The sequence below is a fragment of the Euprymna scolopes genome, chromosome 7, assembly GCF_053919585.1.
Source record: "Euprymna scolopes isolate OS-2025 chromosome 7, ASM5391958v1, whole genome shotgun sequence".
In the NCBI taxonomy this organism is placed as follows: Eukaryota; Metazoa; Mollusca; class Cephalopoda; order Sepiida; family Sepiolidae; genus Euprymna; species Euprymna scolopes.
This window is the reverse complement of record NC_136488.1, coordinates 93,350,015-93,369,301: the sequence shown is the minus strand read 5'-3', so window position 1 is coordinate 93,369,301 and position 19,287 is coordinate 93,350,015. Positions and strand designations below refer to the sequence as shown.

Sequence of the window (19,287 nt, the reverse complement as noted above, 5' to 3'; positions counted from 1 at the left end):
TTTTTTTTGTAAATAAAGGCTATTTTAGATTTGCTTTTTTTTAGGTGGGGTGGGGGTGGGGGCTTTTCGATTTGCTTTTTACTTGTCATTTTATGTAATCCCCCCCCCCAATCGAATTTGTCATATTTTGGGCTTTGTTTTATTTATCAAATTGTTAGGTGAAAGTAGAGAATGGTCTCATAAAAAATAATTAAATTTATCATTATTTTATGTTTCCAATGTTATCCCCCCCCCCTCAATCGCCAAACTTTAAAAAAAAATGCTAGAGGTGACATGTCTCATTGAACGCTTGGTGGCCAAAAAGTGGGTGCTCATTTTACGTTAAATTTATATAGAAAAGTGATCCCCCACTCTAACATGTTATTTATTTATCTTTTTTTTTTTTTCAAAATTTCTTATTTTTTTATACTTCTGTAAACTAATAATATTTATAAAGGCTGTTTAACTGTATTAGGTTGAAAAAAAGTAGATCTCCATTTTTTTAGGGATTAAATGCCGCTGGGTCACGTCGTATAAAGTTACCTTTTTAATGAGAAAATTAAGTTTGTAATCGATGAAATTAACGGGGGAAAAAAGAAGAAAAAAACTGTAAATTGTTGAATTTAGAGGGGGGGCAGTAGATCTTCATTTTTTAAAGGTATTAAATGACACTGAATTACATGGTAAAAATTTACCGATTTCTGTATTGCCGTAAGGAATAAAATAAAACAAACAAATGAAATCTTTTCAGTTTTTTTCGTAAATAGTTTTTTTTCTTTTGAATATTTAAAAAAAAAAAAAAAAAACAATAAAAGCCAAACATTTTTTCTATCTACATGGAATTATTTTTCCAGCTAGAAACTTAATGAAATTACCAAATGATATTTGGTAAACTTTTTTTTTTTTTTATGGATAGCATTTAGGGGCAAATAACTCTAAAAAAAAGTTTTAAAAAAAAAGAGAAAAAAAGAGTCACTGTTGGAAATATTAATTCCAAAATAAATTAAATATATTATCAATTGTTGTTTAAAATTTATTAAATCACAATTTTAAATAGAATACTTAAAATAATTCTCTCGCTAAAAACATTAACTAAGATACCGCTATTTAGTAAAATAAATTTTTCTTAATGTCATATACAAATAAAGTGATCTCTTAATTGTATATTTTTCCATCTATCATACTATATATACAAATAAATGAGAGAGTAAAGACATGTTTTGTATATATTAATCCAATTGTGAACAAACAAACAAACAGATAGGAATACGAATATATATATATATATATATATATATATATATATATATATATATATATATATATACACACACATACACAGGGTGAGTCACGGGAAAAGAATGGTTTTAAGGAAAACAAAACTCTGCGAACGGCATCTTAAGCAGGTTTAAAGACTACCTTCCTCTCTCCCTATCGTTTACTCAAGGGGAGCAAGGAGCGTTCTACAAAAACATCCGTTTACCCTGACTCACCGTGTGTGTGTGTGTGTGTATGCATGTGTATATATATATATATATTTAAAGTGATGGTTGTGTAGTTCCAACGAGAGAAAAAATGTATATTTAAAAGAGTGTAGCCATCAACAATTGTGGGTTTTTTTTAAAGGTTTTCATCATATTTTTATTTTAAAATATATATATATATATATATACATACATATATTTTAAAATAAAAATATGATGAAAACCTTTAAAAAAAACCCACAATTGTTGATGGCTACACTCTTTTAAATATATATATATATATATATATATATATATATATATATATATATATATATATATGAATAAAATAAAGCAAGATATAAACAATGCTTTAGACGTTATGTGAATAAAAAGGAAAAACCTAAAAGAGTAAAAACAAAAATAAAATCAACGTTTCGTCCTTATTTCAGGGGACATCATCAGGATTTCTAAAAAAAAAAAAAAAAAAAAATGCATATATGTATATAACCCGACCCCCGTCCACACACACTAGATATAAATTCTCTTTTCATCATGAAATTTTTTCTCTCCAAAACAGAAAGAGAACTGAACTTCTCTTTCACATGTGATATATGACCGTCTTCTTGTACATCCTCGCCTAGAAATCCTGATGATGTCCCTGAAATAGGGACGAAACGTTGATTTTATTTTTGTTTTTACTCTTTTAGGTTTTTCCTTTTTATTCACATATATATATATATATATATATATATATATATATATATATATGCATTCAAACCAAGTCTTCCATAATCTACTTAGTACCTAGGATATCCAAAGAGTTGATGCAAGAAGTGGCACCCCCTGAGACGGAATGTTGTAAAGCGTCCATAACTATCAATACCAAGTATCTGATGAAGCAGTGTTCTTTTCTTTCAGTATACAGTTGTACATTCACCTGATCATGGCATGATCATAACACCAAAGCTGTTGTAGACCAAAATATTTGAGGCTCATGAAGTCATTTGCATCTTTTTAGCTACAACCAAATCTATTCTAATCTTAAAAAAAATTTTTTTACACTACCCTGTCTGCCCTCTACTGCCCAACTGGTGCAGCTTGAAAAATATTGCAGAGTACAATAATACGAAGGAGTACATTAAAAAGTGGGAAACTATTGTATGATCACATGCTTTAAAGACATGCAAAGAAAGAGAATTAAAATTATTTTAATTCATATAAAAATTGGATAATTTGACTTATTCAAACTACTGTTCTCATTTTTAGTGTTATTCGCATGATGTCTTAGTTGATGTGACATTTAACCTTTTATAGGAGTATCTTGTCAAATTCGAGAATCTTTCTGTCGAACTTGTTCAAATTTCCAAGTTCAACAAGATATACCTGAAGAAGGTCAGAGGTTACATCGGCCAAAACATTGTGCGAATAACACTCGATGAGAACAGTTGTTTAAATAATCCAAATATAAATTATTAGCTGAAGGCTAATAATTAAAAATCATAAAAATTGGATACTTTCTAATCTCCTTAATTGTTGTGAAATGTATTTCTAAAATAGAAAAACATTGCCACAAAATATATTTGTACACTTCCGTTTCCTAAACAATAAGAACAGACTACATTCGTTGGCCTTTTTGCTAAAAAAAAACAACAAAGTATAGCATCAGTTCTGATACTAAATTTCATCTTTTCTGTGTTTGGTCATTACAGATAAACCCTTCTAGATTAAAAAATGCAAGAGATTGGAAGCTTCTGTTTCTTCAAGCATACAAGATAAAATTTCTTTTATTCTTTGTTTTTAATGATTTTGAAGACCTCATTCTTTTTGATATGAGGAAGTAATTTTTAATCACAATGTCTATCAACTAGTTAGGAAAGCAGAAAGCACATATTGTATTCAAATTTAGTTGCTATTTTGAGTAATTATGGGGGTAGGTTAAATTTAATTTAGCACCCAGTAAAGTGTTTAAATAAAAATAAAAACATGTTTTAATCAGAAATTTCACTGTAGTGCCCTATTACATATTTTATCAAATATCAAAATAAGTATTATCAAATTGTTAATGAAAGCGAATGTTTATATATATATATATATATATATATATATATATATATATATATATATATATATATACACACACACACATACTAAAACTACTTGTTTATTTTGTTTGTTTCTGTGCACATTGAATGACGTTCTCCACTAAAATAAGTTGAAGACATTAGAAAATTCTTTTATGCTGTCATAAATGCTGAAGTAACAAAAGGAGGAAGTTCTGCAATGTTTATCTACCTCCAATGTCAAGATGATGTGACACAAAGGTCGGAAAGTGGGATATGAAGAAAAGCACTCTATCTGGGCATTTCATTAGCATTTCCTGGTAGGAGTGTCTCAAGCAATTAACAATAAACTAACACCTTCTCAAAAGGTAAGAAAAGCCTGGGAGGATGAGGTTTCTAGAACTGCTCAAACCCAGAAATTTACCCAAGTCAAAACATACGTCAGTCAACAGGGAACAAGCCATTTTAACAATGGCCTAGATTCTGTTGGCTTTGATGCTGATCCCCCCACCCCACAGTCCTGCATTAAAACAAAGAATATAGCCAAACCCCTAACTCTTCGGGTTATAGGTTATCTATGTGGATAGTGACTGTGTATAGGGGTTTAGTTAATTTCTAAATGCAATTAAAATACTTGCCTCAGCCTTGTCACTTTGAAAGATTTGTTTTTTTGTTTTGAAATTTAAAATATTCAAAACTAGATGCAATTTTATGTTGTCATATTTTAATATCAGCAAAAAATATGCTCCACCCGGTTGCATATTTTTACTATTCTGGAAGGATGGTATCATGAGGAACGAATATATACTACACCTCCTCCAAATCAGATGGTAATTCCCAGGAGGATGATAGCATGGCAACAAAGCAGATACTACTCTACTTTCTCCTCTTTGAAACGACTATTGAAAGATAGTACATTATTCTGAAATAGTAGACTCAATTCAGCATTAAAAAATAGTAAAATTCAGACAGATACCATTAATAATAAAATTGTCAGATCAGATATTGCCTGTTTGTGTAAGTTCACATTTAAATGTAATATTTTAAATTGGTATACCGTAATAATTAAATTTAATTTTCAAAATTATAACTACTTCATTTACTCACATAAAATTAATATACGAAAGTATAGATTTATGCGTAAACTTTAAGTATTTACTTCAAAAGTGCTCAATACGTAGGTAGAGCTAGTTAGTAATTTATAAAATATATATGGCGATTAAGCTACACTGAATATTCTGCGTTTCATCCACTATAGGATTCGTCAGGCTTATGCGCCTAAGCCTGACGAATCCTATAGTGGATGAAACGCAGAATATTCAGTGTAGCTTAATCGCCATATATATTTTATAAATTACTATATATATATATATATATATATATATATATATATATAAATGTTTAGAGGTACAGAATTTATATACAGTTTTAAATATAATGGGCAGAAGTCTCTCGAGAGCTCTTTCAGCTATCATCTCATCAGGAGAAAATCGATAGTGTAAAATAATAATACTATGTCGAAAGTAAAGAGTTCTGATGGGGGACTGTTGAATGTGCTAAAAATACGGGGACACTAAAATAAAGTTTATTAACGTTTAAAAACAATTAAAATATAGACACAACGAGGGGGGGGGACTGGAGAAAAGATTCAAAGTTCCCCAAAGAGAAACAATGCGTTAGATGTTTCTTTCTGCCGGCACAAAGATTTCCGCACCGCAATAGAGACAGACTCCAAAATCTTTAAATGTTTTCTGGAGTCCGCTCTATGTAGCACCTCGAACCATTCTATTTTATATCTGTCGGCACAGCACGGGTTGTCAACCAAATGCTGGCCAATAGCAGAGTCCAAGGCTGCAGAAGGAGGGAGACTACCAGACCCCATCCTCCCTTATTTGATCTTCGATGGAACATGCTGGTTTATATGAGTCAAAAGATGCAAGGATGTTTGCCCAACATAACCAGCATCGCACTGGCATTTGAATTGATATACAATATTGCTATTTTGGATGTAAAGCAGACTATCCTTGCAAAAAGAAGGAAATGCAGGTCTCGTAGTATATACCAAATGCAAGGACACAGAATAAAAGCAGTCATAAATACTTCTGCGAATCTGTTTGGAAAGTCTGTTACTCTTTTCCACAATCCATGGTAATTTTAAATAAACCGGGCATTTCAAAGGTCCAAACTTTTTAGGGGATTTAAAATCCGCAACCTTTTTGAAAATACAGTCATCAATAAGGTCAACAGGATAACTATCATTGATGAATATTTCCCTGATCTTATCGAGTTCGGCGTCCAATCTGTAGGTGAACAAATCATCAGGGCTCTATGTACCAAAGTATTAATTAAACCGACCTTACGTGATTTTGGTACAAAAGACATACAGTTCACATATAGGCCAGTAAATGTCGGCTTCCTATAAATTGTAGTGAGAAAGCCCCCCCCCCCTTGAACGTTCGACAAGTCCAAGAAGGGAAGCGAATTGTCCTTCTCACTTTCCATAGTGAACTTTAGAGTTCCATGCAAAGAATTCAACCTATCAAAAAATATCAACGCTTCATTTTGCGATGGAAAAACAGCAAAAGTGTCGTCAACATATCTGAAATATGCAGTGGGTTTAGTTATAGAGTTAAACAGAACGGATTCATTGTACCCGACAAAAATATCCGCTGAAGTTGGGGCCAACGGACTCCCCATTGAAACCCCGTCGACCTGACAGTACATAATATCACAAAAACTAAACTCCACAGATTTTGTGCACATTAAAATGAGTTCAATAAGAATCTCTTTAGAAAAACGTGGAGCAGTCAGGCGACCATCGTAAAGTGCTTCGGTACATATACGTATTGTCTCATCCAACGGTATGTTGGTAAAGAGACTAGAGACATCAAATGAGCACATAAAAGATGTCTCTGCATTAGAATCCAACCCACGTACATAATCAACAAACTGAAAAGAATCAGGGATACAGTGCGTGGTATAAAACTCGCACACAGGTTGCAGAATTTCCACAAGCCACTGAGCCAAAGAGAATGTTGTGCCGAACCAACCATTGATAAAATAGGTCTCAGTGGAACACCTTGCTTGTGGATTTTGGGGAGACCATACATTCTAGGACGTTGTGAACCAGAGGGTCTAATCCTGTCATAGATGTCCTTGCAAAAAGCTTTCTTTTTAAATAATGCAAGTAGACGTCTTTGCATTTTTGCCTCGTTCTTGCAAGTATTATCCGTCAACTCGACAGGACCGAGTTTACGGAATTTCGAAACATCATTGAGAATAACTGCCATTTTCTCAACGTAATCCGATTTGTCCAAAATCACTACTCCTGCACCTTTGTTTGGTTTGCACATATAAATATTGTCATTGGATTTTAATGCTTTCATAGTTTTAAATTGCGTTATGTTCCAGACAAAGTCGCTATAATCAACAGGTGTGTTACTGTATCGGTGAGCTAAGGCAACTAAACTAGATTTCATCCCATTTCATATATATATATATATACCTGCTGACATGGCATTTATTTCACTCAATTCTTGTGTTAATTGCTGGTAGCCATGAAATAGAATGCTAGCCAAGGGAATCACTTTGTGACTGGGTTCAAATCTCTTGACCAGCAGTAATTATCATTTCCTACATTGATAATTGCATGAGCATAACACACTAGTATCTATAGGTATAAAAATAATTACTGATATTTATTTTTTTTAAATATTAGTATCAGCATGCACTGTGCCAAAAAGAGACATACGGAGAGTGAGTACAGGTCTATGTAAAGAATAGAACCATATTCAACATACGTTTAAAACATGTTATTTCAAAGGCCTTTTTTGCATCAACAATTTTGCAAGTCAAACGCCTAGCAATCTCAATGTACATTTAAAAAACGTTATTTCGACCCATTGTGATGTCATAAGTCGTGGTGACTGTGATAGCAAGCGCATTAGCTTTTTTTTTTTTCTTTTTTTTTCCGCTCGTACGGGTACTCGCTATTTTGATTGAAACAAAAGTTTTATTTTTCTGAAGGTTGCTCAATATCATTAGTATACAACCTCTCTCCACGTGGGCAATGCTGGATATCCATGCTAATATAAAATAAAATTGAAAGTAACCATTGTTTAAAGTGAAATGTGTAATATTTTATCGAAACAAAACTTGGATGTGTGTATGTTTTTGTGACTGTTTAAAATTATGACCTATTTAAAACATTCAATTTAATGGTCAAGCAATCTCCTTGATAAAATTAAACTTTTACAAAATATTTTAAAAAATTAGAAAAAAATACAATTATTGGGCATTAGATTTTTTTATTTATGAAGTTAAATGTATTAATAGGATTTAAATTTTAATATTTTGTGAGACTATCAACTTTATTGCAAAGATTTTTTTTTTAACACATATACCTTTACTGAATGAGGGTGAAGGAGAAAATGTTTTTAGCCAATGTTTCGAGCTTTAAAACAATACCGATCTTGTGAAAATCCGTCGCCTCTGTCAAAAGATTTAGGCAGACATACAAACATGTATACATTTAAACAGACAGGTGTGATTTATATTATAGACTAGCAGATTTGTTTGGAGGTGTGTGTGTGTAAGTGTGTCTGGGGAGGGGGGGGTAAAATAATAAAAAAAAGTTTTGGTAGGTAAGTATGAGGATCGAACCCGAACCTTTGAGGCAAAGTTGGAAATTAAAGTGTGAAAAAAAAAACGTGCAACGTTAACCACTGGGCCACCGCGAAATGTTAACGGAAACACGTTTGAATTTATTTAATTATTTAGAATTGGCAAGTACACGTTTTAATGAGGTCAACTTTGACTGCGGGGTAGTATTTTATTCAGTGCGGAAACGATTTTTTTTATTTTGACTTTCCCAAGATGGAAAACCAGCTCCCCATGAAGAAGGGATTGTCCAAATTTATTAGCAATTGTCTGATATAAAGAAAATATTTCCACATTGATCAAAGCTGATTGCTTTTTGACATTTCCGGCAATTGCTGGAAAATACCGCCAGAATTAGTGTCGCTTTTATTATACGAAGAAGCCTAATCCACATGCGGCGAGCGAAAAATATTGAATATTTATCTTTTGAAAGTCGAGCAAATTAAATAGACAGGCAACCTCCGTTGTTAACTCATAAATATTATGATTTATATGTGATATAAAAAGTTTTAAGAAGTTGTGAGCCGACCGACCGCTTCTCGGGAAAAAGCCTTTTACAGACATACATAAAAAGCGAACACACATACATACACACATTTTCGCTTTTATATTTATAGATGGCTACAAATTCCAATTAATCGCTTAGAAATTATTTTCTTTATAAAAGTAAAACTACTTGATCAATTTATGTGATTTTTCTAATATAATATTTTCATTTCATCACAGATACATACATCAGATTTTTTTATTTTTGGTTTTTAATTTCGGGGTAATTTTGGACAATAACCATATTGAGCAAGCTTGATGGGTTATTATTCCAACATTTTATGATTATGTTTCAATTTTTTAGCAGAACAAAGCAAAGAATTAAGGATACCAAAGATTTTGTGTCTGATAAGTATCGATTATCGAAATAATCCAATCAAAGAAGGAACAGGCGATTTTGACAAAAGTTAACATTTTACACAGCCTAACATCATAAGTGCATTTGAGAAGTTTTATTACTACACAAGCTGAAAGGCCCAACAAATAAAATAAACGGTAGGTTTTTTTGATATGACAGAGGTGTGTTCAAAATGAAAATTTCTGTTTAAAGCACAATTTCACAATAATTGATTTTTTTCAATTTAAAACTAATTCAAGTCCTTATCACTGCACAACCAATAATGCCAAGCATATAAAATCAACAGTAGGTTCTTTGATATGACAGGGGCGTGTTCGAAATTAATGTTTCTGTTTAGAGCACAATTGAAGCATGATACTTGACTTTTGCATTTTAAACTTTAATTCAAGCCATTATATATAAAAATTTTATAAAATTAACATTAGGTTCTCTACAGTGCAATGTAAACTACAATGTATTACAAACTTAAGTCACTGCAAGAGACATATCAAGCTGCCTTTAGGTGCATCGCGATGGGTCCCCAATTAGAGCAGGCAATCAATCGATTTGATAGAAAAATGGGCAATTTCATTAATTTCGGTGACAATAAAAATATGAATGTGAAACATTTGATCATCATTCAATACCCTGCAACATCGGGTCACTCTACTAGTTATTAATAGTATTACTATTATTTGTATCTTGTTTTTCTTTTTACAGTAGAGCAAATCAATCTAATAACTGACCAAATCTTCTAAATTGGGAGAAAAAAATATAAATATTCTTTCATAGAGGGAAGGCGGAGAATAGTTAACAGAGCCCCCTCCTCATATTAAGAAGAGTAACATTATTATGTAGAAACTTGTTCTTGTCATGGAAGACAGGCTTTGTTAATTATTTTGTTCCTACATCCTTTTCTTATTTTGCATATCAATTGTAAAGTCTTTAATTGTTTCAAATGGTATTAGCGATGAACAAATGCAAATCAGCTTTGTTTTAAAAGAAAAACAAATCGTCTCACAATTTTTAATCAATTACAAGGAAAACATTTGAGAAAAATATTTAGAAAGATCTACTTTTGTAATATATGCCCCCCTCCCTGCGTTCAAATTTTGCAAAATAATTGCAGGCATTAAACACAGGTTTAGCATACTTTTATGGTTTTCTTGTAAATATTCCAAGAGTAATGTTTTTCCGGTTATAGCAGGATAGACAATAATATAAATAGAACAATACCAAATATATTACATTTGCCTGATGCTCAATGATATTCAGAGCATATATATATATTTTAAATTCTATTCACAATTTCTGAAAACACATAAATAAAAGTCAAAATGTGTGTGCAAGGACAATTCTCAACTTATATGCTCAAGGAACTTTTGAAAACTTTTTAATCGGTTGTCATCCAGAAAAAAGAGCTGCAAAGGGGTCAAAATTGAAAAATTGGTATGGGGGTGGGGTCGGGGGTCATTAAATTTTTATCTGTCAACTGTTTCATGAATGTGCATGCATGAATCATGAAACATGACAGTTTCCTTATGTTAAGAATAAGTAGGTTTGAAAATACTTTTTAAAGATTGTGTCAAGCTGGCCTAATGGTCATCGTACTTGACTCATTGTCTTTAGGTTTTGGTTTCAATCTCAGAGCGACTATTTTTTTTTTACTTCCGAGTGAACTGTTTAGAAAAAACATAATACTCGCATGCCAATATCTCAGTTTATGTATGAATTAAAATATATTTATGCATATGTTACAACCAGGCAATGACAGGCGACTTGCTAGTATATCTAAAGAAGCGTGTGTGAGAACACTTCTTAACCTATACAGGCAACAAATTTTTGATCTACAGACTTGAAATTTGGTATATAGGGTATTCAGGTGCATGGAAAATTTTTAATCCATTTTCATTTGAAAAAAGGGTTGCTATGAAGTAAAAATTGAAAAATTGGTACTTGGCAATCATCGGATTTTTATCTCTGTCAACTATTTCATGACTACGCATGCACGGTTGTGAAATATGACAACTTCCTTATGTTAAGAATAAGTAGGTTTGAAAACACCTTTTAAAAATCATGGCAAGCTGCTCTAATAGTTGGCTCACTTTCTTTAGGTTTTGGTTTCGATCTAAGCTTGAGTATTTTTTTATTTTTTTACTTACAAGAAGTGAACCGTTTAGAAAAATATCATAATACTCACACGCACATCTCAGTTCTTTTTTTTTTTTTTTTACTTCATGTTTTGAACATTACATTTAATACCTACAGTATTTCTGTTTATAATAAATAAGAAATCTACATTAATTAAAATATAATATTTATGTATATTTTACAACCAGGCAATGCCTGACGACATGCTAGTATGTGTGTGTGTGTGTGTGTGTGTGTGTGTGTGTGTGTGAGAACATTTAGGCATTTTTTCATTTAAGTAAACACTATTAAAAATAATAGAATTTTCTGACTAATTATATCTTTTATAGTTTTCAATATTTCTAATGATCTTTTATCTTTTATATTATGTAGTAAAATGTAGTTCAATTTACCAATATGCACAAAACATAACTGCCCCCTCCCCATTTAAGATAAATTTTAGTTAACACTAATACATTCTGAAACTAGTTTTAAACAATTAAAAATTACTAGAAGCTATCTTTATTAAAACCCATCAACCTATAATTAATAATATTGTGTATGAAACCAGTAAGAAGAATTTAAAATACATAACATAATACAATTTTATCCTGTGATATTTATTTTGGTGGTGTGGAATTTAAATTTAAGTCTTTCCTGGAACCCTGTGAAACTGTTCTCCACATGGACATCTCTAAACTATCTTTTGAAATTATTTTCTTAACTCTAGCTATTTGATTTATTTGCTTTTGTCATCTGAAGACGATTCAGTAAAGAACCAAAAACATTCATGAGACGTATGGAACATGCATTCAGTTTTTTTGGGGGGTTTTTTTTTTGCGATTTTAACACAAAAAAGATTAGAAAAATTGAAAATACAGTATAATTAAGTTGTATAATTCTATTATATTAAGCAATGTTTGCTTAATATATAAAAAGTAATACAACACATTTAGACATGGTTAGGTTTAAACTTGCCAAAATTCATACTAAACTTGTCCATATGGACATGGTGTAATGGTTAAAGGTATTGATTAATAATCTATTCTCAGTGACAGTCTTTCAGAAGTTCATAGATGCAAGTGGCTAATGGCAAAATAAATAAATAATAAATCAAAATGAGTTTCTCTACTTAGGAGCCATTTCTTTCTACTAATTTCTCAACCTAAAAAGCCAGGATGTTCACTCACAAAAAAGGAGGATCACCCTTTTTTCTCTTTCTTTCTTTCTTTTTTTTGTTTTTCATACTGAAAGTATTGACCGATATGTTATAAAGATAAAAGACGACATTCATTGATGAAACAAACCTTCTATCACCTGGGAAAAGGAGGCAGAACAATGCAAGAAAAAAGACATGGGAAAGGTAAGGAGGAGAGAATAAACAGGAAAATAAAAAGATAAAGTAAATAAAAGTGGGGAGAAATATGGATGTAAAGATTTAGTGATTCTTTTTCTTCCTCTATATATAAAAAAAAGCAGAACGCCATCTTTTCTGAATTACAAAAAGCAAAATTCTGCTAAAAATTGGAGAACTTGCATCCTTAGAAAGTTCAAGAAAATCCTTACTACAGGCAATAATTAAAAATATAATAATGAACACTTTTATCCTTGCTGAGAGAATAAGAAGAAATTATCTCTGTGGATTAAATAAAAGTACCCAGCTCAAAATTCTCTATAGGTTCTTATGTTTGACATGAATATTCCAAAGTTTGGAAAGATGCAGCTTGAGGCTAGGTGTTATATCAGATGAAATGTCATATCAATTAAGATGAGAACAGTAATATAGATAATCCAAATTACCAATCCACATCTTAAAAGTTCCTAAACATTATTTTTAGTAATTAAAATAATATAGCCATGTTTAATAGTAAAATTTAATTTAGATTTTTGTCTTATTTATTGGAATTATCTTCTATAAATATAAAAGCGAAAATGTATGTATGTATGTATGTATGTTCGCTTTTTGTGTATGTCTGTAAAAGGCTTTTTCCCGAGAAGCGGTCAGTCGGCTCACAACTTCTTAAAACTTTTTATACCACATATAAATCAAAATACCTACGAGTTAACAACGGAGGTTGCCTGTCTATTTAATTTGCTCCACTTCGAAAAGATAAATATTCAACATTTTTCGCTTGTTGCATGTGGATTAGGCTTCTTCGTATAATAAAAGCGACACTAATTCTGGCGGTATTTTTCCGGTCGCAATCACTGGAAATGTCCGAAAGCAATCAGATTTGATCAATGTGGAAATATTTTCCTTATATCAGACAATTGCTAATAAATTTGGACAATCCCCTTTTTATGGGGAGCTGCCCCCCCCCCCCAACATCTTGGGAAAACAAAAATAAAAAAGCGTTCACGCAGTAAATGAAATACTACCCCGCAGTTAAAGTTGACCTCATTAAGTCATTAAAACGTCCACCTGCCAATTCTAAATTGTTAAATAAATTCAAACGTGTTTCTGTTAGTATTTTGCGGTGGCCCAATGGATAAAGTTGCACGTTTTTTTTTTTTTCACACTTTAATTTCCAACTTTGCTTCAAGGGTTCGGGTTCGATCCTCATACTTACCTACCAAAACATTTTTTTAAATTATTTTAAAACCCCCCCACCACCACCAGAGTTTTGATTTACCCAAAACCACACACACCTCCAAACAGCCGGGCAAAGCTGGGTACCCCCCGCTAGTCTTATATAAATAGAAATATCTGTCTGTAAGTCACAATTTTTTTTCAAATGTAATAAATAGATTAGCAATACACATGAAAAAATTGAAATATGCGTTTTGTCACTTTTTTACATGACTTTTTCAGTAAAAATGTTGTATCTTTGTTAAAACACAAGATTAAGCAATGAAATTTACCATATAAGTGTATTTTTGTGCAAGGAATCAGAATATGCGACTGAAAATCTCCAAAAGTTCATGGTTTCGAAATAATCTGCAGTAAATGTGCATAAATATGCTGCAATCCCTTAAAAATGACATGTATCCATAAACAGAAAAGAAGTTGGAGAACTCAAAGTTGAATTGTAATGTGCTTTATGTACAAAAAACTTAAATCTAAACATAGAACAGTTTAAAAATGAATATATTGCAATATTATTTTGGTATTATTGTAGATTAACGCCTTCTGTTTAACTCCCCTCCACCCCTTCTGATCATCCTCCAAAATGTGATTATACCTTTATAGGCAATTATGTATGAAATGCCATGAAAAATTTTACAGATAATTCCCCAATACAGGTCATTCTAGCGTTTTAGGGCAGTTAAACATTTTTTTTTTTTCTATAGGAGATAAACCTGTATGCTTTTTGTTTTTTTATAAGACGATTATGTGTGGTTTTAAGAGGGTTTTTATGCAATGAGAACATGGGGGGGGGTTGCCATGTGAACTTTGAATTAATTGTAAGGCTAAGGAAAATTATGTCTAAGGAAAATTATGTGCAAACATACTGAAGACTTGACAGAAACAAAAACAATATTAGGAGGGGGGGGGTCACAAAAATTTTATGTAAAATGATTCACCATTTCCAGGCCATTCTAGCATTTTAGGACAGTTAACCAATTTATTTTTATGGGAGATAAATCATGTGCATTTTTCTTTAAGGAAGGATCTATTTTTTGTTTGTTTTAGACGCTTGTATGTGGCTTACAGAGGTAGGGGGAGGGGGGGCTTGCCACTCAAACTAGACAAAATACTGTTAGAAACTTGCTCAATATATGTTACCGTGACATAGGCTGACATATATTCGGTGGGTTTTTAACAGTATTTTGTATAGTTTTTTTTTTATTTTTAACTCCTTTTCTCAAACTTACCATGTCAAAGAAGGAGTCGGGCGCCATTTTTAATTTTCCAATACATCAGTAAACACTATGTTTTTCGAGCTGAATAAACATGTTACATTAAATAAAAACACTAAAAAAATATCCAGTTAGTTAGAAAAGTAACTTGTCTGGCCTTTGATAACATTTATTTGTTATATATTTGTTTTTGACAACTTTTTCGAATCTATGTGTACAGTAATACAAACGAGATTTTGATACTTATTTTGATTTTGAAAAAACATTTTGGGCTGTTTGCAGTAAAACATTGTTTTAATTCGCTGTTCAAAACTAATGCAATGAATAAAAGTGCATGCAAGTTATATATCTACAGAAGTTTATTTTGTTTTTTTAACAATGTTTTTAAATTTGACCAGAAATGTGAGAAATTGCAACGGATTCATAATGCCAAATTGGTTAGGATCGTTGCTATTACATATTCTGAAAACCAAATAGTTATAAACTAATGTTATTCTGATAACAAAATAGCTCTAAAACATTTATATTCATATTTTCATTTAATTCGTTTTTGAATAAAAATTAAAGAACGCGTGTTGTTTACACTGTGCTATTGCTAATACTACAGCTGCTGCTGCTAATACTAACTTCATTTATCCAAATTCGAGAAATAGAAACATTTTTTTTTCCGGTAGGTCATTTTAAATATTATTAATTACCGCGGTCTTACTCACTATACAATAATACTTTTAATTGATAAAGATAGTAAAAAGATTGATTTACTTACTAGTGGGTGTCCGAAGAAATTTTTTTATCAAAATGTTCAATACTCATCATATTAAAGTCTTATTTTCAACACGACAAAAAAAAAAAAAGAAATGGTCAAAAATATTTCAGACACTTGACAGTATAAAGATTAACACCTCTTCTGATTGGTTCCAAACTTTCATGACAAAATTCTTCATACAATTGCGGTACTAGCCTTTAGAAATCCGAGTGGGGACTACAAAACCTTACCGAAAACGCCATTTTATGACATTCACATTTTTATCACTTTATTTGCTTAAAACTCTTAAAAGATTCATATTTATTAATTCATTTGAAAGTATATTCATTTCCGAACAAAACAGTAGTATTTTGAAGACTTGCTTTGGTTTAAAAAATATGGATATTTTAGTAGAACTACCTTGAAATCTGTGATTATCCAAAGCGTTTTATCGTCTGTGTGTATTACTAAATAGATTGTGGAATTTGTCTCACTTGAAAATATCAAATTTTTTTACTAATTTTAAATATATAGAGAATATTACATTAACAGTAAATAATAAATTCTTAACAAAAAGTGAATGCCATGACCAAAAATTGAAACCAAAACCTTTATGTTCAGTCTGAAGTTCTACCAACTGCCCTTTTATCTTAGAAATAGAGCTTAAAACATTACATTGATAAAATAATTACAGCTTTGACATATGATGTATATTTACGTATTGTTCTTTTTGTAAAAAAAAGTTTTTTTTAAATAACTTGAATTTGTTTTCAAGCAAAAGTATTTTGATTTGAATTGAAGCTAAATATTTTTTATGATTACTTTTTTATGGATTATTAAAAAAAAAACGGTGACTTAGTTTTAAATATTTATGCAATATTTTTTATGTTAATTTCTTTAAATTTATGAAACATATGCAGATTTTTAAAAAGGCCTAAAATTCAAATTTGGGTATAAAAATTTGAGTGTAAAAATTACTGCCTTAATCACACATACTCAGCCTATTCTTTTTTGTCAACCAATCACATATTTCTATTTGCTTACAAACAGAATATATAGAGATGAATTCCATTTACAAATTTATTTAAACCAATATAACTAAATTATTCTGTTATTTCTTTTAGACAGAAGATTTAGCTTGTCATTTTAATTTGATTATCTTTTTTCATTTGTTTGTTTGCATTTTAAATCTGCTTTTAAAAAAAAACTTTAGTTTCAAACAAAATACATGTTACTGACCTGTCAAAAGCAAATCCTTGAGTCCCCGGTGAAACTGTTCTAACCGTGCGTGCAAATCTGGGTCATAGAAATTCCCTTCACAGGTGAAGACAGTTTCAATGTACTCCTCCTGGGGACCCATGTTCACCTTTCACACATCAGACCACCTGTAAAAAGGGGGTAAAAAGAAAAAAAAAAGTGAAAATAATTTATGTTTTCTACAACAAGCATAAAAAAAAACAAAATAAATTTTATATATTCTTAATATTTGTCGATCATGCCATAGTGGTCATTACAATAATAATAGACTTCACTTCTCAAAAAAAAAATTTTTTTAAATAGTTGTAATAAAGTAAAATACATAAATAAGTAAAACAGCAAATAAATATAATATATTTGCATATATGTGTGTACATATGAGCATAACTAGGTATCAATATAATTTACACCCCTATACCATCACAAGAGAACTCAAAAAAAAGTTGGAGGAGGGGTCACCCCTTTCTGTATATTAATAAATAAATCATCTGATTAGATTAGACTCGATTTTGAATAATTACAATCTCTCAAATTCAAATTAACACTCAATAATTTTATAAGGAAATACATACACATAATACTACGAAAAAATCAATCTATATAAATGAAACAGTAGATGTATGCATGTATGTGTGTGTATGTGAACATATTTAACCAATAAACTCTTAAACTACTGGTCACATAACACTGAAATTAACAGGAAATAGTAATCATAGACCAAGGATGGTTTATAATGAGTAAAATCTTTGTTTGGATGGATGAATAACGTGTACAGAAGTATGTCACTAAGTTGAAATGCAAAATCTTCATTTAAACATATTTCTATTACTTTTGAGCAAATTCATTGACAGCCTGAAGTGGTTTAATTTTAACTTTTTCTCATCTATTAGTTGATAGCTCAAACGGTAGAGAACACAGCTGGAGCACTGAATGTTTTTGTTTTGATTCTAACTGAAGGCACTAAAGTCTTTTTTTTTTTTTTTTTTTTTTTTAAATCTTTTGAAATTAGTACTATATATATTAAGTACAATATAATATCCAATAGGGAGTTGGCTAGGTAATAATTACAAAATCTGCATGAATTAAAATATATTTAAGCATATTTTACGATCAGGCAAGGTCGGGTGCTTGTAATAAATAAATTAGGTAAATAAATTAATAAATTATAACAAGTTTTTGATTATAATAAATAATAATAATAGATTGTACTAACACTCCCCTCCATATTAAAAATATATCCCTATATATATATATAAAATGAACCCATTTTTCCCCCTCTGATTTTGACCTTAATAGAATTAAAAATCAAGACATTTCATGAAAATGTAATATGCACAAACTGCAGCACGATATCTGAGGTGTGTTACAGGCCTATTACCTCTCCACTTCCTCGAAAATATTAGATTCCTATATTTTTTCTGTTGAGAGTTCACTGCCAAAACCGGTTACAATCAAATGGAGGTAGTAAAATCTTTTCTCTCTAATAAATTCCTCCTTCCCCCGCTACTACTTTACACCGTTGCGGGATCGTTCACAAGGGACAGTTACGAAAGAACACCAGGTTGGGTTTTCTTTACTTCATAGTTGCTTAAAAAACCTGGAATTGACTTAACCAGATCGAAAGGTTATTTAGGCCATTTTTTTTTTTTTTGCTGTGTTTTTTTGTTTTAGTTTTTCTGAACACGTTCATTTTTTTTCCCCTGATTTTTCCTTTTTGTTTTTCTGATTTCTTTTTTTAAAGAATTTTTACGTTTGTTCGCTGTTTTTTTTTTTTTTTGGTTTCGCCGATTTTGTAGAGAAGTTTACCATCGTTTTTTTTATTATTATTTAAACAGGGTTATTACTTTATTACTACGCTTATTCTTTACTTTAACCCCCCCCTTCTTACACATACCTCCAAACAACCAGACAATGCCGGGTACCCTCGCTAGTATATAATAATCATAACTACCGATCAGAAAAGTAAGTAAGTAAATAAGAAAAAATAAAATATACAAATGCTAAAATAAGCCAGACTAACATTTAAAAATTAATAATAAAAAAAGAAAAGAAATTGGATAACAAACTCAGTTAGCACTCCCACCCCTTACACAACATAAATTTGACAAGTATAATCTTTTTGGCATCTCGACCAGCAGACAAGGAAACTTATGATGATGCACTATGCACTACACATAAGTATGATGCTGATCGACTATGTGAAAAGGAAAGATGGAGGAAGAGGACTGGTTTAGATAGAAAACTGTGAGTGACATAAAAAAAAAAAAGCACATAATGAGAAAAATACATAATGCATAACACAAAAAC

General features: G+C 30.9%; 1 protein-coding gene across 5 annotated transcripts in view; it reads right to left on the bottom strand.

The window, feature by feature from the left end:
• LOC145279834 (uncharacterized) overlaps nucleotides 1-19,287 on the bottom strand; it is a 192,612-nt gene that overhangs the window by 106,430 nt on the left and 66,895 nt on the right. For all 5 annotated transcript variants that reach the window (XR_013868465.1, XR_013868466.1, XM_080131264.1 and 2 more), the window contains one exon: nucleotides 16,963-17,108. Coding sequence is in view for 3 of the 5 variants with exons in the window: in XM_080131264.1 (XP_079987390.1) it covers nucleotides 16,963-17,083 (121 nt within the window). In the remaining 2 variants the exon portion in view is untranslated. The remainder of the gene's footprint in view (nucleotides 1-16,962; nucleotides 17,109-19,287) is intronic.